Raw genomic sequence first — 17,138 nt, forward strand, 5'->3', positions numbered from 1 at the left:
CAAAAGTCTCCGTGGTTTCCAGCAATCCGTCTGTTCAACTACACATGAACGCTTGCTTATTCACCCACTTACAGTAATTATGTTCCTTGCCATATGACGGAAGATGTAACACTTACATTTTCCACGTATGATGTGTGTTGGCGACACGTCCAGTCTGGAGATGATCTGGGATGGCCTTCCACTTGATGCACCTGTCACCGTGCAGAAGGAGTGAGGCTGGCCAGGCTCAACATCCAGGGCCTTGCAGACGATTCACTGGGGGCGTACATTCTGCTCACAGGTCAGATGTCCCACTGTTTACACCAATCAGAGGGAAAGCTGAAGCCAAGAAATGGCCATTGACAAATTCACATTGAGCTTAGTAGATGTATTCTAGGGAAGAGGGAGGCAGAGAATAGCATTCTCTATATTTTTACTGGAACTAGGTAAAAACAACACAATTCAATTAGCTTAAATATGCACTAAGTATTTATCCCATATGAACATCTGGAAGAATTTGGCTCATGCATAAGCAGCAGCCAGAATAAAAAGGTGTCTCTCCAATTGCATTGTTTAAAAAAAAAAAAAAAAAAAGATTTAACTGGTTTATTGGGGAGTCTCATATCTCTTCAGGGTATAAACATAATTTCTTCACATTACTGCTCTTAATGTAATCTGTTGAAATCCCCCTTCCTACTGGATATCAAGTCCCTTAACACCATCTGGACCAGATTCTGTAACTGGTTAGAACTTTCAATGACCAAACCTACCTAAACTGACAACCAGGTAAATGAGTAGAACTATACATTCTTTTCTGCACCATGGGAAGATTAATTTTGGAAACCACCACCCTGTATGGTTACATTATACTTTTGAATATTAAGAACTGGCTAAAGTAACACACTTCCTGAAAACAGAACTTGATTTAGTAAACGATGTTCCATGCCTGCAGAAATTCTCTGAACTGTATTCTTCCAAGAACCAGGCCTTATCCTTCCTCATATTTCCAATATTTTGCAGTTCTTGGCACCACAGTAGGTCGTTGTCAGTAAACGTTCAGGTAGACTTATCTTTGACAAACTGTATCTTAAAGGGCAAAGGCTACTGAGTTATTAAAAAACAAATGGAAAACAGGGTAATTACACTTGCTTAAAAGTTTAGAGTTGATAATATAATCTAATGACAGATCATAAAACTAATAAATTTTCTTTGGCTTCTTTTGTGTGCCCTGTACCCTGGAATGATTTATATAATCTATTTCTGTTCAGAAGCATTTTCTGTCTTCACATGTTTTTGTCAAAGACCCAGTACAAGGATCTTATACAGAAATTATTGGAATATTATTTTCAACATACCTTTAAGTCACTACTAAAAGGAAAACATTGACACAATGAATGTGATACTTAAAAACTGCAAGATTTGGCAGTTTAGAAGAGTAATTTTAAAACCAACAAGAACTGACTGATTAGCTCAATTGGTTAGAGCCCAGCCTTGAAACACCAAGGTCAAGGGTTCAGATTCCCAGCCGCTCCCCCTCCAAAAAAAAAAAAACAAAAAACAAAAAAACAGGATGTGAGAAAACCAACAAAAGGCTAATTTGTAACTTTTAAAAGAATTACCTATACATTTAAATATTTTTATCTGAGGAATGATCTGAATTATTAGTAATATACAATAGAGGGATGGATATTTTGAAGAAAAGTTATTATTTAAATCAACCTAAGCTGCACGTAATCAACTTTTAAAGTTATAATTAAGGAATGCTTTCAGGAGAAGAAAATAATTTTTCATTATTAGAAAATGAATTACTTTAAATTCAAGGTATATGAGTATTATTATGTTTCGAGAAACAGTGTGCTCATTGCATTGGGGGTATTTAAAGAAGTAGATTCCTATAAGGCCATTTTTTTTCCTCTGTTCTTTCTTTTCCAGTTCACAAGTAACCACTTACTAAACTTTTTCAACAATTCAGACACACTGCAGGTGCACCAGATTTAAACAGGCATTGCACAAACCAAATGGAGATGCAACCTACCATGAACCTGAATGCTACTCCAGATTAGACACCAAAAACTCGAGGCTTACTCAGCAACTAAGTGCACATAAGAGGACATCTACTTGGGAGATTTTGAGGTACCAATTCTCTCTGGTCAGTGTATGTACAAGCTACTTTGATGTAATGTTTTATAAACCCCCAAAAAATCCTTCTGGCCTTTGTTTTTCATGACCAGTGGTCTTTGCAAGTTAAGGTCAACTGAGCTGAGCTACAAGTAAAGACAGGTTCTGTCTATATTCAATACTTGTATGGCACTGGTACCCTTTCTACAGATTCAGAACTTTCTAACACATTCGGCAGGGCAGGGGGGCGTACGAAAGACTAAAATGAGGATTAGAGGGGTGGCTGAAGAGGCCGTCAGCTGGTGATGATGGAGGAGGGTAAACCGGTGTTGGCCACAGACGAGCCCACAGTGCAGCAAAGAGACAGAGCAGAACCGCAGTAACTTCTAGTAACCACCATCCAGTCGTGCCATCTAGTGAGGCAAAACTGAAGAAGGAAAGGAAACCAAAAGGCCTTGACAAAAAAGGCAGAAAGGTAAAAGAAAACAAAAAGTAAGGGGTCCAGAGGGTAGCCCACTACCGCCCTGCAATAAAGAGAAGAGGACAAGGTCAGAGCACAGACTCTCTCCCACTTCTTTCAAACAAGACAGGCGATGCTTTATTTGGATCACCAAAAATAACATTTTACAGAAAGGGAACTATAACATTATACAACAAAGTATAGCTGTAAAATCTCAAACGAGACAGACAATGCTTTATGTAGATCACCAAAAATAACTTTTCAGAAAGGAAACTGTGACAGGCAAATGTATAGCTGCAAGTCTTCTTCTGCTATCAGTACTGATTCCCTCTAAAATACTTTGAGGCTACTTCACAGTTTCCAAGTACAAACTAAAATTTGTTGGATAGAGTTGCTCAGGCTCATTACAAACTTGAAAAGAGTTTGCAAAACAATTTTATTTAATGCTAACAAATAACTAAACAACGTAGTTCTCACTAATAACTAACTGCATTGTCTACTGGAACAGCCTGACCTACATATACTTTCAGGAACGTTTCACTGCGAACACAACTGCTCTTTTCCTGCCATCACAGATGGCCTGTGCAGTGGCAGGTGTCATGTCAGAGCATTTTCAGGCACCTAGGAAGTAACTCTTAACAGAAGTAACTATAGAATGTGGGGTCAACTCAAGTAACAAGGCCACCTCTGCTGGAGCCGCCAGGGTGGGCGTCACATTTGCACTGTGTAAAGCAGACCACCATCTCCTTAGTTCTTCACCTGGGACCCACAGCACAAAGCAAAACAGTGCAGCTGCTCTTACAGGACCGTCAGTGCTCTAATAAATTGCCCTGGGGTTCTTGGTGCTGTAATGCGCCTCGCAGGCGGCGACATAAGCCGATTCTGGAAAGAAGTCATCATGGTATTCTGCTAAAAACCTGGAAAAAGAAAAAAATGGCCCTAATGAGCATCGCACTGAGGACTAAATACCAGTAAGCAAAATACTTTCAACAAACTTAACATTTCAACTCTTTTTTGGTATTAAGAATTTTAAAAATGACTATAATCTTGATTTCTATATACTGATTACTTTCATTGCACTTATCTGGCTTCTATGTGAATTACTATTTATCTGAATCCCTTCACTATCATCTGGTGTACTAACAGAAATAAAACCTAAACTCCACTAGGTGGCAGTCTGGTTGTACAAACACTTCTGTGAAAAAAAGCAACACTGAATATTTGTATATTTTCCTGTTTCACAAATGTGGTATGAGCAAACTTACACCAAAATTTAATGGAATAACCAGAAATAGCATTTCTAATTTGCCATGCCAAGAAGTGTTACATTCCCAGCTTACAGTACCAAAACACGTAAAAAAAAAAAGAAAAATGGCTGATTTATGTCTGAAAATAAATATTTAAATGTAGCCAGTCATTCAAGAGTCTGCAATATACAAATAACATCTTGACTCAAACTTCAACTGATTTTGTCATGGAGTGCTAAAATATTCTCAAAAGTGCAATATTAATAATTGGTTTCCTGCTTGTTTTCCCACTACCTCCCACCTGTCCAAATTCCTAAAAATGTACAATACCTTCTTTAGTAAACACTGAGTCAAAATTCATTCAACAGCTAATTCTTTTCTTCTACGATTGTACCCTTTCTACCGTCATTATTGAGTCTGTTGATTCTAGCTAATGTCTTTGATACATTTTTAAAATCTCTTACTATATTTATTTGTAAATCCTTCTAAGTTACCTCCTAAAATCCTAATTTCTACTTTGTGTCGGGCATACTTCAGAGTTCGCGGGCTTTCCTATGCTAACTTGCAGCTGCCTCTTCACCTTTTCTTGGCACTATTTGATTTCAGTTTACAAAGTTCTATGCCAAATAGAGCTGTGGGTTTGTTTGAGGGGGAGGCTGGGAGGGAAGAGGGTATTTTTGAAACTTGTTTCCAATAAAAAGTTTAATTCCACTCACAGACACTTTATTCAAAATACCTACAGGAAAGTATCTTTCAAAACCACAAGACTGATTTCTCTGGATGAGGTGCTATCCAATCTGTGGAAAATCCTTGCTTAGTCAGGGTGGGGCCTGACTACAAGGAAAAGGTTCTCTTGAAAGGGAAGGAAGGAGCAAGTTCAGGTAGCTAAGATGAGCAGGGTGAGCAGGTGATGACTAGCCTTGAAGGCCAAGGAGAGAAGGGGTCAATAGATGCCTGGATGGGAGAGGGACAGAGCTGGGCCACAGCAGGGGATGGGGGACAGAGCCTTGGCTCTGACTTGTCTTGACTACATTATCATCAACCTCAATCCCTTCCACTTTAGGAAATTCAGTTTCTACTGGATTCTAGTGACACAAAAAACTTTACCTACGTACAATAAATACCCTTGACTCAGAAACTGAAAAAAGTTATGGAAAAAAGAAATATCAAAAAAACCCCTATGTTACATTACAGTTAGAACCAACCATACCTAGGTAATACTGCTACTATTTAAAATACCACAGGGCTGACTTCCACATGCATTAAAGAGAAGTTTAGAAAAGCCACATATATGGTAGCAGAAAAGTTTTGAAAAAGTAATAAAAATACCTCAGAAAGAGATCAAAGTGCCTCAGTAATGCCTTCAGATTCTTCTTAGAAAAGGACATCTTTCCAAGGATTTCTGGAAGTTTTACTGCATTAAAAATAAAAGCAAAACCATTTACACATCAGAATCTGGCAGGTAGGATTCATTCAGGGATTATCTGGATCCCTTTATCTTTAGTGGAATTGAAACTAAATTTAGTCCACATTATCAAACAAGACCAAAAACTCTGACTGAACAAGGATAGGGTAGTAGTACAAATATTACAAACCCAATTTTTATGAAATTTAAGATTCATTCAGTGCCTTTTCTTTGAAGAGGTCACCTTTGGATGATTTTTCTTAGACCCCCAAATTTCCACATTAGATACTTACAAGCCAAACCAGAAGATGTACATAAGCTGACCAGAGTGTTGAAAACAAAGCAAAATGAAAAATGGAAAGAAAGCAAGAGCCAGGAATTTTACCAAACAATCGCAGCAAATGTTGTGCCCCATAAATATAAGAGGGTGGAGGCGGCTGGTCCCCTGGGGGGTAACTGTCGGGCACAAGCTTCCAAGAGAGGACCTGGGAAAAGCACAAATGGAATGCTTTCAGTGTTCTTCATGGCTACACTTCTAACCACCTACAAATTATGAAGCTAAATTGTATATAAAGGAAAAAGATATGCCACTATATCAAAATAAGCACAAGCTTATAAAAATAAAAGTGAGGGGCAGAAAGACTTAAAATCAGACTAAGGAAATAATTTGATTTCTTAATTCTCAACAAGCTGTTACTTATAAATAACTGTGACTGTTTTGGTCACTTAACCCCTTTTCCTTTATTGGAAATCCTGATGTATTAGAGAGAGAATGAAGCATTAAAAAGTAACCAAAAGATGTTTTGAGTAATATTACCGTTGTTTCATGATTCCCTAATTTCTTGCTCTTAGATTCACTATAGACACTAATTTGAATCTTTTCACTCCTTGAATCAACTGAAAATAGACTTCAAACCTGGTAACCAATTTCTCTGCCCTCCATCTGAATTTCAGAACTGCAAGTGGATTTGTGGAAAGTGAGAGCTGCATTTCAAAACTCTCTGATGACTTTCCACAGAAATACTTCAGCAAATTAAAGAACCAGAGCCTATTCTACGGAGTTTCTACTTTGGCTTTTGGGAAGTGTCAAATTTATTTATTTATTTATTTTGTCCTTTTTGAGATGGCCACACCGCGCTCAGCCAGTGAGCGCTGTGAGCACACCGGTCATCCCTATATAGGATCCGAACCTGCGGCGGGAGCGCAGCACTGCACTCTCCCGAGTGCGCCACGGGCTCGGCCATATTTTTTTTTTTTTTTAGGACGTGTCAAATTTAATACAGAAATAGGCAGGTCAAGGAAACCCTCCATGAGATAAAGCAGAATGGTGCCCCCAAAACCCAGAGATGCAGACATAGTCAATTTGACAAAATGAAACCGCAGAAGCTAACAAGTGACAAGGTGGTTACATAGGACTCCAGGACGAAGGCCAGCGTCACCTCAGCCCTGCCTAGCCACCTCTAGACTCTAACGTAGCCCCTACCCTCCATCCTGTACAGCACTGAGGGCAGGGATAGGTTCAGCGTCTTCACACCCCCCTGGACACCTAACCCAATGCTTGTGGCTGAAGCTGGGAGTTGTTCCAACTGTGACACTCAAAGGGAACAACTGGGACTTGCGATCATCAGAGGCAGGGACCACACACGGTGTGTACAAAAGTAGGTCATCTGGGGCCGAGCCCGTGGCGCACTCGGGAGAGTGCAGCGCTGGGAGCGCAGTAGCGCTCCCGCCACGGGTTCGGATCCTATATAGGGATGACCAGTGCGAGTGCAATGCGCTCGCTGGCTGAGCGCGGTGCGGCCGGTCACAAAAAGGACAAAAAAAAAAAGTAGGTCATCTGGCTAGTTAGCAAGTGGATCTCCCTCAGACACATTTTATGGGGGAACACAGGAAGTTTCTGGTGGAGGGATTCTTGATGTCGCATGTACTTGCACATCTAGACCCTTCCCTTACGCAGCAGGGCAGAGGCTGGTACAGGCAGAAAGAGCCACAGGGATCTGGAGAAAGAGCCCTGGTTAAAAACTCCGTGACAGAGGCACTGAAGGAGGTGGGGATTCACTAAGGTCTTAGGAGTCCTCGTCCTCCTGAAAGGCGGCTCAACTCCAGCCCTTTACCAGAAAGCACACTTTTCTACTTCAGCTTGCAGCTCTGCCCATAACCACTAGATGGCAGACTCGCCCCACTGACCAGAGGGACAAAGGCCCTTCCTTGCCTGATTACTCCCCTTCAATAATAAAACCTGCAGTGCCTTCTTGTCTGAAAAATGGGAGTGTTAAGGAATACTTGTCCTAGGAATTTCCCAATCTCCCCTCAGCAATTATCACAACACAAATCAGGCTCTCTAAGCTTCTATACCAGGGGTCCGTGACCTATAGCCTGTGAGCCAAATCCAGCCCGATGCTCCTGTGCTCAAAATGATTGAAAAGAATCGAATGAGTAATATTTCATGATATATAAAAATTGTATAAAATTCAATTCCCGGTGTCCACGAACGAATTCTAGGGAGGCACCAAGCCATGCCCATTCATTTATGGACTGTCTATGCTGCTTTCATGCTGTCACAGCCGAGCTGGGTAGTCCTGACCAAATGGTACACACCCCTGAAAATACTGACAATCTGGCCATTCACAGAAAGTTTGCCACTCCCTGTTCCCATCATCAAATGTTCTTTGCCTAACTAACAAAGCCATCTTCCCCTGTGCAAATCCATTGTAAAGAAACAAGGCATTCCCACCTCCTAGGGGAGATTCACAGAACACCCTAATGGACTTCTTCTGAACTCCTAAAATACCCACTACCTACATCACCTAACTGGCCTTAAAAATAGTTTTAAAATGAAAAGTTTCCTCAACTGTCAAATGGAAACCTGGTGGCAAGAATTCAAGGTAGGGGAGAGGGAGGGAAGGGTTTGGGAAGTGACAGATCGGGCAAAGGGTATAAAGAAATATCACAATTTGTAAGAATGAATATGCCAATAATAAATTTAAAAAAAGAATTCAAGGTAATCTGGTTCAAGTGTCTGGCACTATGTTGGCATACAGCACACCCTGAAAGGGATGGCTATTAGTGTTACTGTTAATGACGGAGGAGAATCAGATATTAAAGTAGGAGTCAGCAAACTACAGCCTGCTGGTCACATCTCGCCCAACCACCACGTTTCTATATTGCCCACAAGCTAAGAATTCGTTTTACATTTTTAAATGGTTGGAAAACAAACAAAAGAGTAATATTTATTACACATAAAAAATATATGCTATTCAAATTTCAGTATCAGTAAATAAAGTTTTATTGGAACAACACAGCACACTCACTTTATTTACATGTCAGCTGTGGCTACTTTTGGACTTGTGTAGTCTTGACAGACATCATTTGGGCCATAAAGCCTCAAATATTTACTCTCTGGCCCTTTGCAGAAAAAGTGTGTCAATGCCTGTTCTACAAAATGAAAATACTGGTATTTCAATAATTGTACTTATTTAAGATAAGATATGACTGTAAGTGTAGGGCTGGAATCCTAACAACTTTTTCATTTTAGAAACCAAAAGTAGAATGTTAAGCATAATCCTATAAGCAATTCTGTTAACATTTACAGTAGTAGCAACATGATGCTTCAAGAACTCTGCCTTCCTCCCACAGGATTCAAGCACTTGCAAATGGGGGAGGAGTCACTGGGGATGAACATTAAACACTCACGCTCTACCTCGTTTATTTCATTAGTTCTTCTCCCTTCAATGCCAGCAAACACAGCACTCCCTTCCTTGCTAGGAGTCAGAGGAACAGGTGAAGATGATCTGCTGTGCACAGGTGTCTCTTCAAAAGAAAAAGATGTAATCATTCCCCTAGAAGTTACACAGTGACAGAATTAAAGGCTGTCGTCATGACCATTATCAACAAAAATCTAAAATTGGTTCTTGGAATTATTAATCTTTAATAATAAGACTTTCCTCCTATAAAAGATAGCAGCTGGAGTATTATTTGGCAAAAAAAAAAAACTCCACAAAAGAATAAAGTACTGACACCATGCTACGATGTGGATGACCCTTGAAAATATTATCCTAAATGAAAGGATCCAATCACAAAGGGTCACTTGTTGTATGATTCCATTCATACGAAATACCCAGAATAGGCAAATCCGGACACAGAAAATAGATTCGTGGTTGCCAGGGGATGCAGGGAGGGGTGAGTGAGGAGTAACTGCTAATGAATGTGGGGTTTCCTTCTTGGGGTGGTAAAAAATGTCTGGAACTAATTTTGGTGATGGTTGCACAACTCTGTGAATGCACTAAAAACCACTTTAAATGGGTGAATTGTACAGTAGTTGAATTATATCTCAATAAAAGCTTAAAAAATAGCACTTCATTTTAACACTTGATTATTCAAAAGGAGTTTTCAAAGGTATGTCTTCTTTTACTCTGCCCTTCTGAGCCTTCCCAATCTTGATTCCATCAGCAAATACTTACTAGCACCTAGAACTATGCCCCAGACTCGGAGCTGTGATGGGGGCAACACAGCCAGCAAGTCAGTCCTTTCTGCGAAGGAGCTTATGATGTGGTGGAGATAGAAGGTATGCAAGGAAACAGGCATCGCATCGGAACTCAAGAATGTTGCTGTGCTTTGGGATTCAGAGAGGGTGACCCTTAGGGCACGTCCTGAAAGTCAGCAGCAGAGGCTGGGTAAGAACAGGGACAGCAGAGTCCCTCACGAGGTACATCTACTCAGGCCTGATGAGTCGAGTCTGAAGAGTTTGACCCTGCCCTGAGCTGATGAGGCATTTTTGATACTTAGAAGGATCGTCTTGGATGTCACGGCCCGAGAGAAGAAGGCCTGCACCTCTGCAGTGGGGTGCCTGGCGCCTGCTGGTGCAGCTGTCTCCGACTCCATGCAGCGTTCGATGCCGGCCACCAACCCGTCTCCTCGACTGCCAGCTTCTTCCCTGAGCCCGACATCCGCTGGCTGCAGCACCTGCTGGCACTCACCTCTCACTCTAGTCTCTCTGGCAGTACAGGCAGAATTACATCGACACTGGCACCATATTCGGATTTGTGAATGTGGCCTTAGACGTAAAGTGAGTAGCACTAGTAAGAGGGCTCAATTAGCATGGTTAACCAGCCAAATTTTAATTAATTTGGGAAAATGCCTGGTCAGCATGTTATGACAGCTAATCTTAGCTTCCAAAGTAATCGTATTCAATGAACAGCACTTAACTGTTTCAGCAGTTTTTCAAAATTTTAAAGTGATTATTACTGGCTTACACCTAAGTTTCATACTTCAGCAAATCAATCTATGTGTACTTTGAAAAAAAAACAGAAAAAGTAAACTCTTCCATAATTTCATTTGGCCTTTAAAATATTCCAGCTCAAAAACACGGTGAACAGATCTCATGGAGTCTGGGGTGGGGCTGAGACGAGGTAAGAAGAGCTAATGGATAGAAATGTGGATGTTCTCACTTTGATATTTCGGGATAGAACTTTCAAGATTAAACTTTAGAATGGAGAGAATACTGAGACAAAGTACAAAGAAAACCAGGGCAAAGTGACCTGCTAGTACTGCTCACGTGGTCTGATTGGTTAGGACTCTGTACAGAACCCAGGTTCTAATCACTCAATCTGCTCACAGAGAGTGGTAGAGAGTGACGGTGAAGAGAAAAGCAGAGGGGACAGCGCCCAGCCCTGCCTCCGCCGCGGCCTTGCTGTGCCATCTGTGCCAGCTGCTTCATCTGTCTATGCTCAGCGTCCTCTTCAGGAGAGCGGGTGGCGTTCAGTGCTCTGGACGTGTTGTGGGAATCACACGCATCGCACACGCATGCACAGAAACTCCACCCAGAGCCTGGCACCGCGTGAGCCACAGGGCTCGGGGCGCCAGGAGTGAACCTACTCTTTTCCAGGTGCAGGAACAGCTTGGGCATGCTGGCGGACGTGTCCTGCTGCCGGCGCTTGGGCTGAGGCGAGGCGCTGCTCTCCGACAGCCTGTCACAGTTGGCAGTGTGGCGCGTGGACCGCCTCAGAGACTGCAGCGCTTCCGGCTCGGCTTTGCGCCTTTTGGGGGTGGCTGGCTCACCTGTGGTCGGCTGACTCTCTGTGGACTGCGGCGTGGACGGATTCAACAAAGGCGGGCTGGGAGAGAGCTCCTCCTGGCTCCTAGGGGAGAAGGAGAGGCCTCTGCAGAGCCTGGAGGGCTTCTTACTGGGCACCCTGAAGACAGAACAGAAAACACGCTCCCCACTCCCAGATGGCTGTAAATCAGCACCTCCAAATGTGCCAAAATACATACTTCCTGAAAAAGAGTAACACACTAGGTCACTAAGTCATTTTAATCCTCTCCATAACTCTGTAAGGCATGCTGGCACTAAAAATTGTGATGCCCCTTTAATATTTGACAGCAGCTCTCAATTAGGAGCAATTTTGCCCCACAGGGGTTGGCAATGTCTACAGACATTTTTGATTGTAGCAACCAAGGGAAGGGGACGCTACTGGCACCTGGTGGGTGGAGACCAGAGGTGCTGCTCAACATTCTACAGTGCACAGGACACCCCTGCAGCAAAGAACGATCCAGTTCAAAACAAGGCCGAGTTGAGCAACCCAGTCTAGAGAATAGGAATACCATATAATCCCATCAAAATGTCACTACTGGCAGGACTTGAAAAAGCCACAAGCATCAGGGAGCTTCGTGGAAACAGAGTCCACCCTGGCTGTTAGGGATCTCGAGGTTTGGAGTAGGTCACAGGGACTTTGACATGTCACCAGTGAGTCTCAAGAGCATCTCACCTGGAGTGAAACTGACGTGGGGAAAGGGGAGAGAGAAGCCACCAAAGACAGGCAGGCCAGGAGGAGACAGTGGTGAGGCAGACAGAGAACGAGGACAGCCAGGAGCCATGAAGCAAAGGGAGAAGGGGGGGGGAAAGGTGGCCAACGCATAGCACGGCAGGTGCCAAGTGGGAAGCTGCAGTGTCCCTGGAGCAAGAGTTTAGCAGGGGCAGTGGTAGATAAAGGCAGCTGGTGCGTGGTTAAGAGAGGAGACAGATGAGTAGAAATCATGAGAACGGACCTCTTTCTCAGGAAGAGGGACAAGAGGCAGACAGTGTAATAGCTTATAGACATTAAGGGTAAAGACTTTGGGTTGGGTTGGGTTGGGTCCCTTCCCCCAGTCCCCAAAAGGAAATTGGAGCACGCTTAGTCATTGAGGGGAGAAAAGAGGTGACACAGCCGAGAAGGAAGTAACCTTTACTAAAGGCCAAAGGTTGCTGGCCCTTCGCGAACATTCTCATCCAATACTACCAGGGAAGCAGACGTTCACTCCATTGTACAGATGCACAAGCAAGGGGCTCCGAAGGCACGTCCCCGAGTCACACAGCAGCCAGTGAGGGAGCTCCATTAACACCTACGTCTTCCTCCTCCCCCACTTGTCTCCTCAGAGACAGGGACAGCCGCTCACAATCCCGCCTAAGTTCTCTATGCTGGAATCTTCACATGGGAAAATCTTTCAGAGCCATGGGAAAGTGGATGACGACTAAGCTAAGCCAGGAAAACAGAAAACCACCAGGATGGGTACCTTCAACCTTTTCCCTCCTCCAAACACGTTGGCCCCCAAGCATCAGACTGAACTTTCAAAAAGAATTTATTTATTTCATCGCTGACATGGGAGGGTGAAGGTGCGGGCGGTCTAACTTACCTATTAGGATTGGTGGCACTCTCCTTAATTGGAAGAAAAAATTTAGACGAAGTCACCTTTTTATACTGAGCTTGTTCATATGGATAGAGCAAAACCAACGGGAGAGTGTAGTCAAAAGTTATTCTTAAACCATCCACCATCTCCTTACAAAGGTCAACACTGGGAGGATTAAAAAGAAGAGATTAGAGATGCAATAAAGTAATAGGTAATTCCCAAAATTTCACAATGAAGTTGCACATTTTTAATAGGGCAGAGTTTTAAACTTAAACATTATACGGTATATTAGACCTACATACATAAAGAATGAAATGAGTTTGTAGCTGCTAACAGTCAAGACTTAATTATGAAAATAAGGGCTAGCCAATTAGCTCAGTTGGTCAGAGGGCAGTGTTACATCAAGATCAAGGGTTCAGATCCCCTTTCCAGCCAGCCATCAAAAATTAATAAGTAGATACACAGGTAGATAAATAAATAAGAAAACAGACCCATAATATAAAGTGCAGAAAGTACGGTACTATAGTAATCTCAACACAAATGAATACGTTCGATGCCACATGAGGAGTCCAAGCAGCCAATGCTACAGAAAGCGACAGACCACAAGCACTGCAAGCTGAAGGGGGCAGACCTCCATCAACTCCCAACCTTGTCTCAACTCCAACAGTCTTTCTGCCTCTGGTCCACCTGGGTCACAGGTGCAAGGTAGGATGTGAGGAAGGCTACTCTGACTGGAATGAAGTCCTGTTTGTAAACAAGCTTTGAGAAAAATCTCATCACCCATTCTGGTGCTTCTTGAGGAAAGAGTTCTCACCCTAAATGATATCACTGAAGAAACTGGTCTCAGCACTGAGACAGTGTACTCTCAATACATCCAGGCCTCATGTGTAAACAGTTATTAAAGACTTCATAAAAGTGACAAGATTTTGATAGACTGATTATTCAATGGATTAATAAATTATTAAATAATATATTACATGAATTCAAAATAACTGAATGGAAACAAATGTCACCTTCTCTAAATGCAAGCCACTGCTCTGATGCACAAAGATGACCACGAGACACCACCCATGCTAGTACTCACTTCTTCTCTGCTGGGATATAATGCACATTCATGTGTGCGTGCATCATAGTGTGATGGTGACGAGGCCTCTCGTTGGCTGAAAAGGCTGCATTGATAGCAAAATGCTTCACGTAGGATTCCAAAATAGTGATGATGTTGGTCTGGCATGGAAGTTTCACTAACTGTTAATGAAAAAACAGACATCTGATGTATGCACCCCGTTGTAATAAACCACATAGTCCAAGAAACAGGAGTCGTGACTATATCATTTTTTTTAACTCAAAAATAAAGTAAAGCCAATTCTGTTCAAATAGAAGTTCTTAAATAAATATGCTCTGAAATTCTTGGATCTTTTCTAACTCCACTGATCATATTCCCATGTTTATTACAATATTAATATTTTGAATGAATGTAAGCAGTGGCTCTTAACTTTAGTGATCCATTAGAATAATCTGGGAGCCTCTAAAAGTATACCCACACCTGGCCCCCACCACAGGTCAATTAAGTCGTAATCTCTTTGTTAAAGCCCAGGCATCAGAATTCCGGACAGCTTCCAGAGGATTCTAATGGTCGGCCAGGGCTGCATGAGTTTTAATTGAATCAGCAGCATAGCACCACTGTCAGAGAACATTAAAACCTGACTCAGTACAAAACTGAAAATATAAATTCCATTCCTCCAAGCTGCTCAATTGTTTGAGTCTGTGATTGCAAAATATGGCTAAATGAAAGTGTTATAACAAATCCATGTTTTACACGCTCTCCCTGTATACCCGTTTCCTCCTGTTAATATAGTAACAATCATCCTCAAGCTGCTTCTTCAGAACTTCAGGGATTTCTATAGTTACTGTTCTTTCTTCCATTTCCCTTTTTTTTTGCAGCTCCGGTTCTTCTTTCTGCAATATCACAATTCCATTTGTAAGTACTTAAAATAGTGGGAAAGCCTACACCCAAAGAAGGATGCACACATGAAAGCCTGCTATGAAACGAACACAGTTAAGCCTCAACATTCACATTATGCTACATGATCTAATTAAAAGTATGTTAAAGGCCAAAAGTTAACTTGTTTTAGGGCACTAACCAGGATACAAATGCTTATTTTGTTTCCTTCCCATTTAATTTTACCACTGGGATTTTCATTAATTTTGGAAGCAGGCAGAAAATGCCAAACTCTGTTATGCACCATTAAAAAATTAAGCATCACCATAAAACAAAGTTCATAAACTGATTGGAAAAAAAGAGGTAGCTATAATTTGTGGAAACACTATGAGCATGAAGAGCCACTGAGAAGCTCATATGGTGACTATAAATAAGGGTGGTTTTTCTTTAAATGTGAAGTAAAAATTTATAATATTGGTTTTAAAAAATGTACCTTTAGAAAATAATTCACGACTGGAGAATTTTACCACTAAAATATGCACCAAAGACAAAGAGTTTTTATAATAAAAACTTTATACCCTTTCGGTCTTTTCTTCAATATCACTTTCTCCACTTATTTCTTCATTTTTTTCTTCACTACTGTCATCAGAGGAACTGCTTACTGCTAGTGAAACAAAAATGTCAGGCAAACCCGGATTAGATACTTCACCAACCCTCAGGTTTACAAAATTTTAGATATAGAGTATGTCTCAGTGTGAACAGTAAACTGCAGTCCTGCATATATTTTAAATGCTGAACACAAATACTGGACCTTTCTGAATAGAAATTTATTTCAACAATCAATTTTGTTTGTTTGTTTCATTTTGTTTTCTTTGGCAGCTGGCCTATAGGGGAATCTGAACCCATGACCTTGGTGTTATAAGGCTGTCCTCTAATCAACTGAGCTAACTGGCCAGCCCCTTGACAACCTATTTTTTATTGGTTATGAATATTCATGAGATACAAAGCTGATTGTCACTCCTTGTGCCCAAGATGTGAAGGCCAGATCCATACTGGCAGCATGCACCTTACCACAAATAGTGTTTGTACTCCATGTCCTCCCCCTTCCTCCCCCTCCCACCCCACTCCTCTTTGTATCCCAAGGTATGTTCTCTCCCTCTGCAAGTCCAACCTATTTTAATGGATGTAAAAATCACACAAGCTAATGATCTGAAAGTGTTCTGTCAGCTCGATCCTATGGTTCCCTGTCACATTCACAAGTGGGGCCAAGGTGACAAGAAGAGCAAGAGGATCTCATGTAAAGACCCTGGCTGAGAAGGCAGGAGTCATGAACATGACTCTGGTAAGGTCCTATTACTGACTTATTGTGATACTGACTTATCATATTGACTGCTACTTTAATTGTCAAAAACAAAAGGGATCAAACATTATACATACTGAGTTTGAAATGTTTCCATGTCTACAATTTCACTGAATCCTCCCCTCAGTCTTAAAAAGACCACATGAAAGTTTGTTTAGCCTAAAAAAATGAAGTCAAGCCACTCACAGTTTTCATCATTTTCATCTTTTTCTTCAACAGGGAGGTTTTTTAAGACAGAGTCAACACCAGGCAACCTGCAGCGCTTCCTCTTTCTTCCTGTGCTTCTCCTGAAAATGATAAACACAACTGAAATAAATTTTGATGTTGACTGATTTGGGTCTTGAGATCAAAATAAGATCTCATAAACAATAATTCTTAAATATCTAAAAAATAAACAGACTTTAGAACATAAATGGTAATCCCCATTTCAGAAAATTATACAATAACCATTCTGAAATCCCTGCAGTTATTTAGAATACAATAGGAATGCTCTTTCTGTACACACTGTAAATATGTAAAATTATTTAACAAATGATGTTTGTCATTTTATTACTTTTATATCATAAAAATCCAAAATACTAAGAGAAAACGCATTACATAACATTTATGTCATTTTTTGTATGCTTACAGGCGAGCTACAGCTTTTCTTGCCAATTTACGCTGTAATCTACGATTTTCATCGGTATCACGAAGCACATGATCTTCCGCTGCCCATCTATCCCAGCTAATTGAACAATAAAAGAAAAGGATGTAAAATTCAATATTTTTGTTTAATATAAAACAAATGCTATAAGCACCTTACAGGTACAGAAGTACTCCAGAATTACATCTTAAAATCACAAAGAGGGGCTGAGCCCATGGCGCACTCGGGAGAGGAGCGCAGCAGTGCTCCCGCCGCGGGTTCGGCTCCTATATAGGGATGACCGGTGCGGCCGGTCTCAAAAAGGACAAAAAAAAAAAAAAAAAAA

The 17,138-nt window shown here is 41.4% G+C and overlaps 1 protein-coding gene across 2 annotated transcripts in view; it reads right to left on the bottom strand.

Moving 5' to 3' along the window:
* Positions 1–2,668: 2,668 nt before the first annotated feature.
* The window catches only part of MSL3 (male-specific lethal 3 homolog (Drosophila)), a 15,203-nt gene continuing 733 nt past the window's right edge, over positions 2,669–17,138 (bottom strand). Inside the window, exons 3-13 of one of the 2 annotated variants that reach the window (XM_008571209.1) lie at positions 16,799–16,894; positions 16,357–16,457; positions 15,389–15,471; positions 14,705–14,827; positions 13,956–14,116; positions 12,878–13,036; positions 11,084–11,346; positions 8,910–9,019; positions 5,595–5,694; positions 5,134–5,218; positions 2,669–3,474 (exon numbers count right to left, since the gene is read on the bottom strand). In XM_008571209.1, the coding sequence (XP_008569431.1) occupies positions 3,375–3,474; positions 5,134–5,218; positions 5,595–5,694; positions 8,910–9,019; positions 11,084–11,346; positions 12,878–13,036; positions 13,956–14,116; positions 14,705–14,827; positions 15,389–15,471; positions 16,357–16,457; positions 16,799–16,894 (1,381 nt within the window). In that variant the 3' untranslated portion in view covers positions 2,669–3,374. Of the gene's footprint in view, positions 3,475–5,133; positions 5,219–5,594; positions 5,695–8,909; positions 9,020–11,083; positions 11,347–12,877; positions 13,037–13,955; positions 14,117–14,704; positions 14,828–15,388; positions 15,475–16,356; positions 16,458–16,798; positions 16,895–17,138 lie in introns of both variants that reach the window. The other variant, XM_008571202.1, reaches the window with a different exon arrangement.

This window comes from Galeopterus variegatus, unplaced genomic scaffold (assembly GCF_000696425.1).
Source record: "Galeopterus variegatus unplaced genomic scaffold, G_variegatus-3.0.2 Scaffold37, whole genome shotgun sequence".
Lineage (NCBI taxonomy): Eukaryota > Metazoa > Chordata > Mammalia > Dermoptera > Cynocephalidae > Galeopterus > Galeopterus variegatus.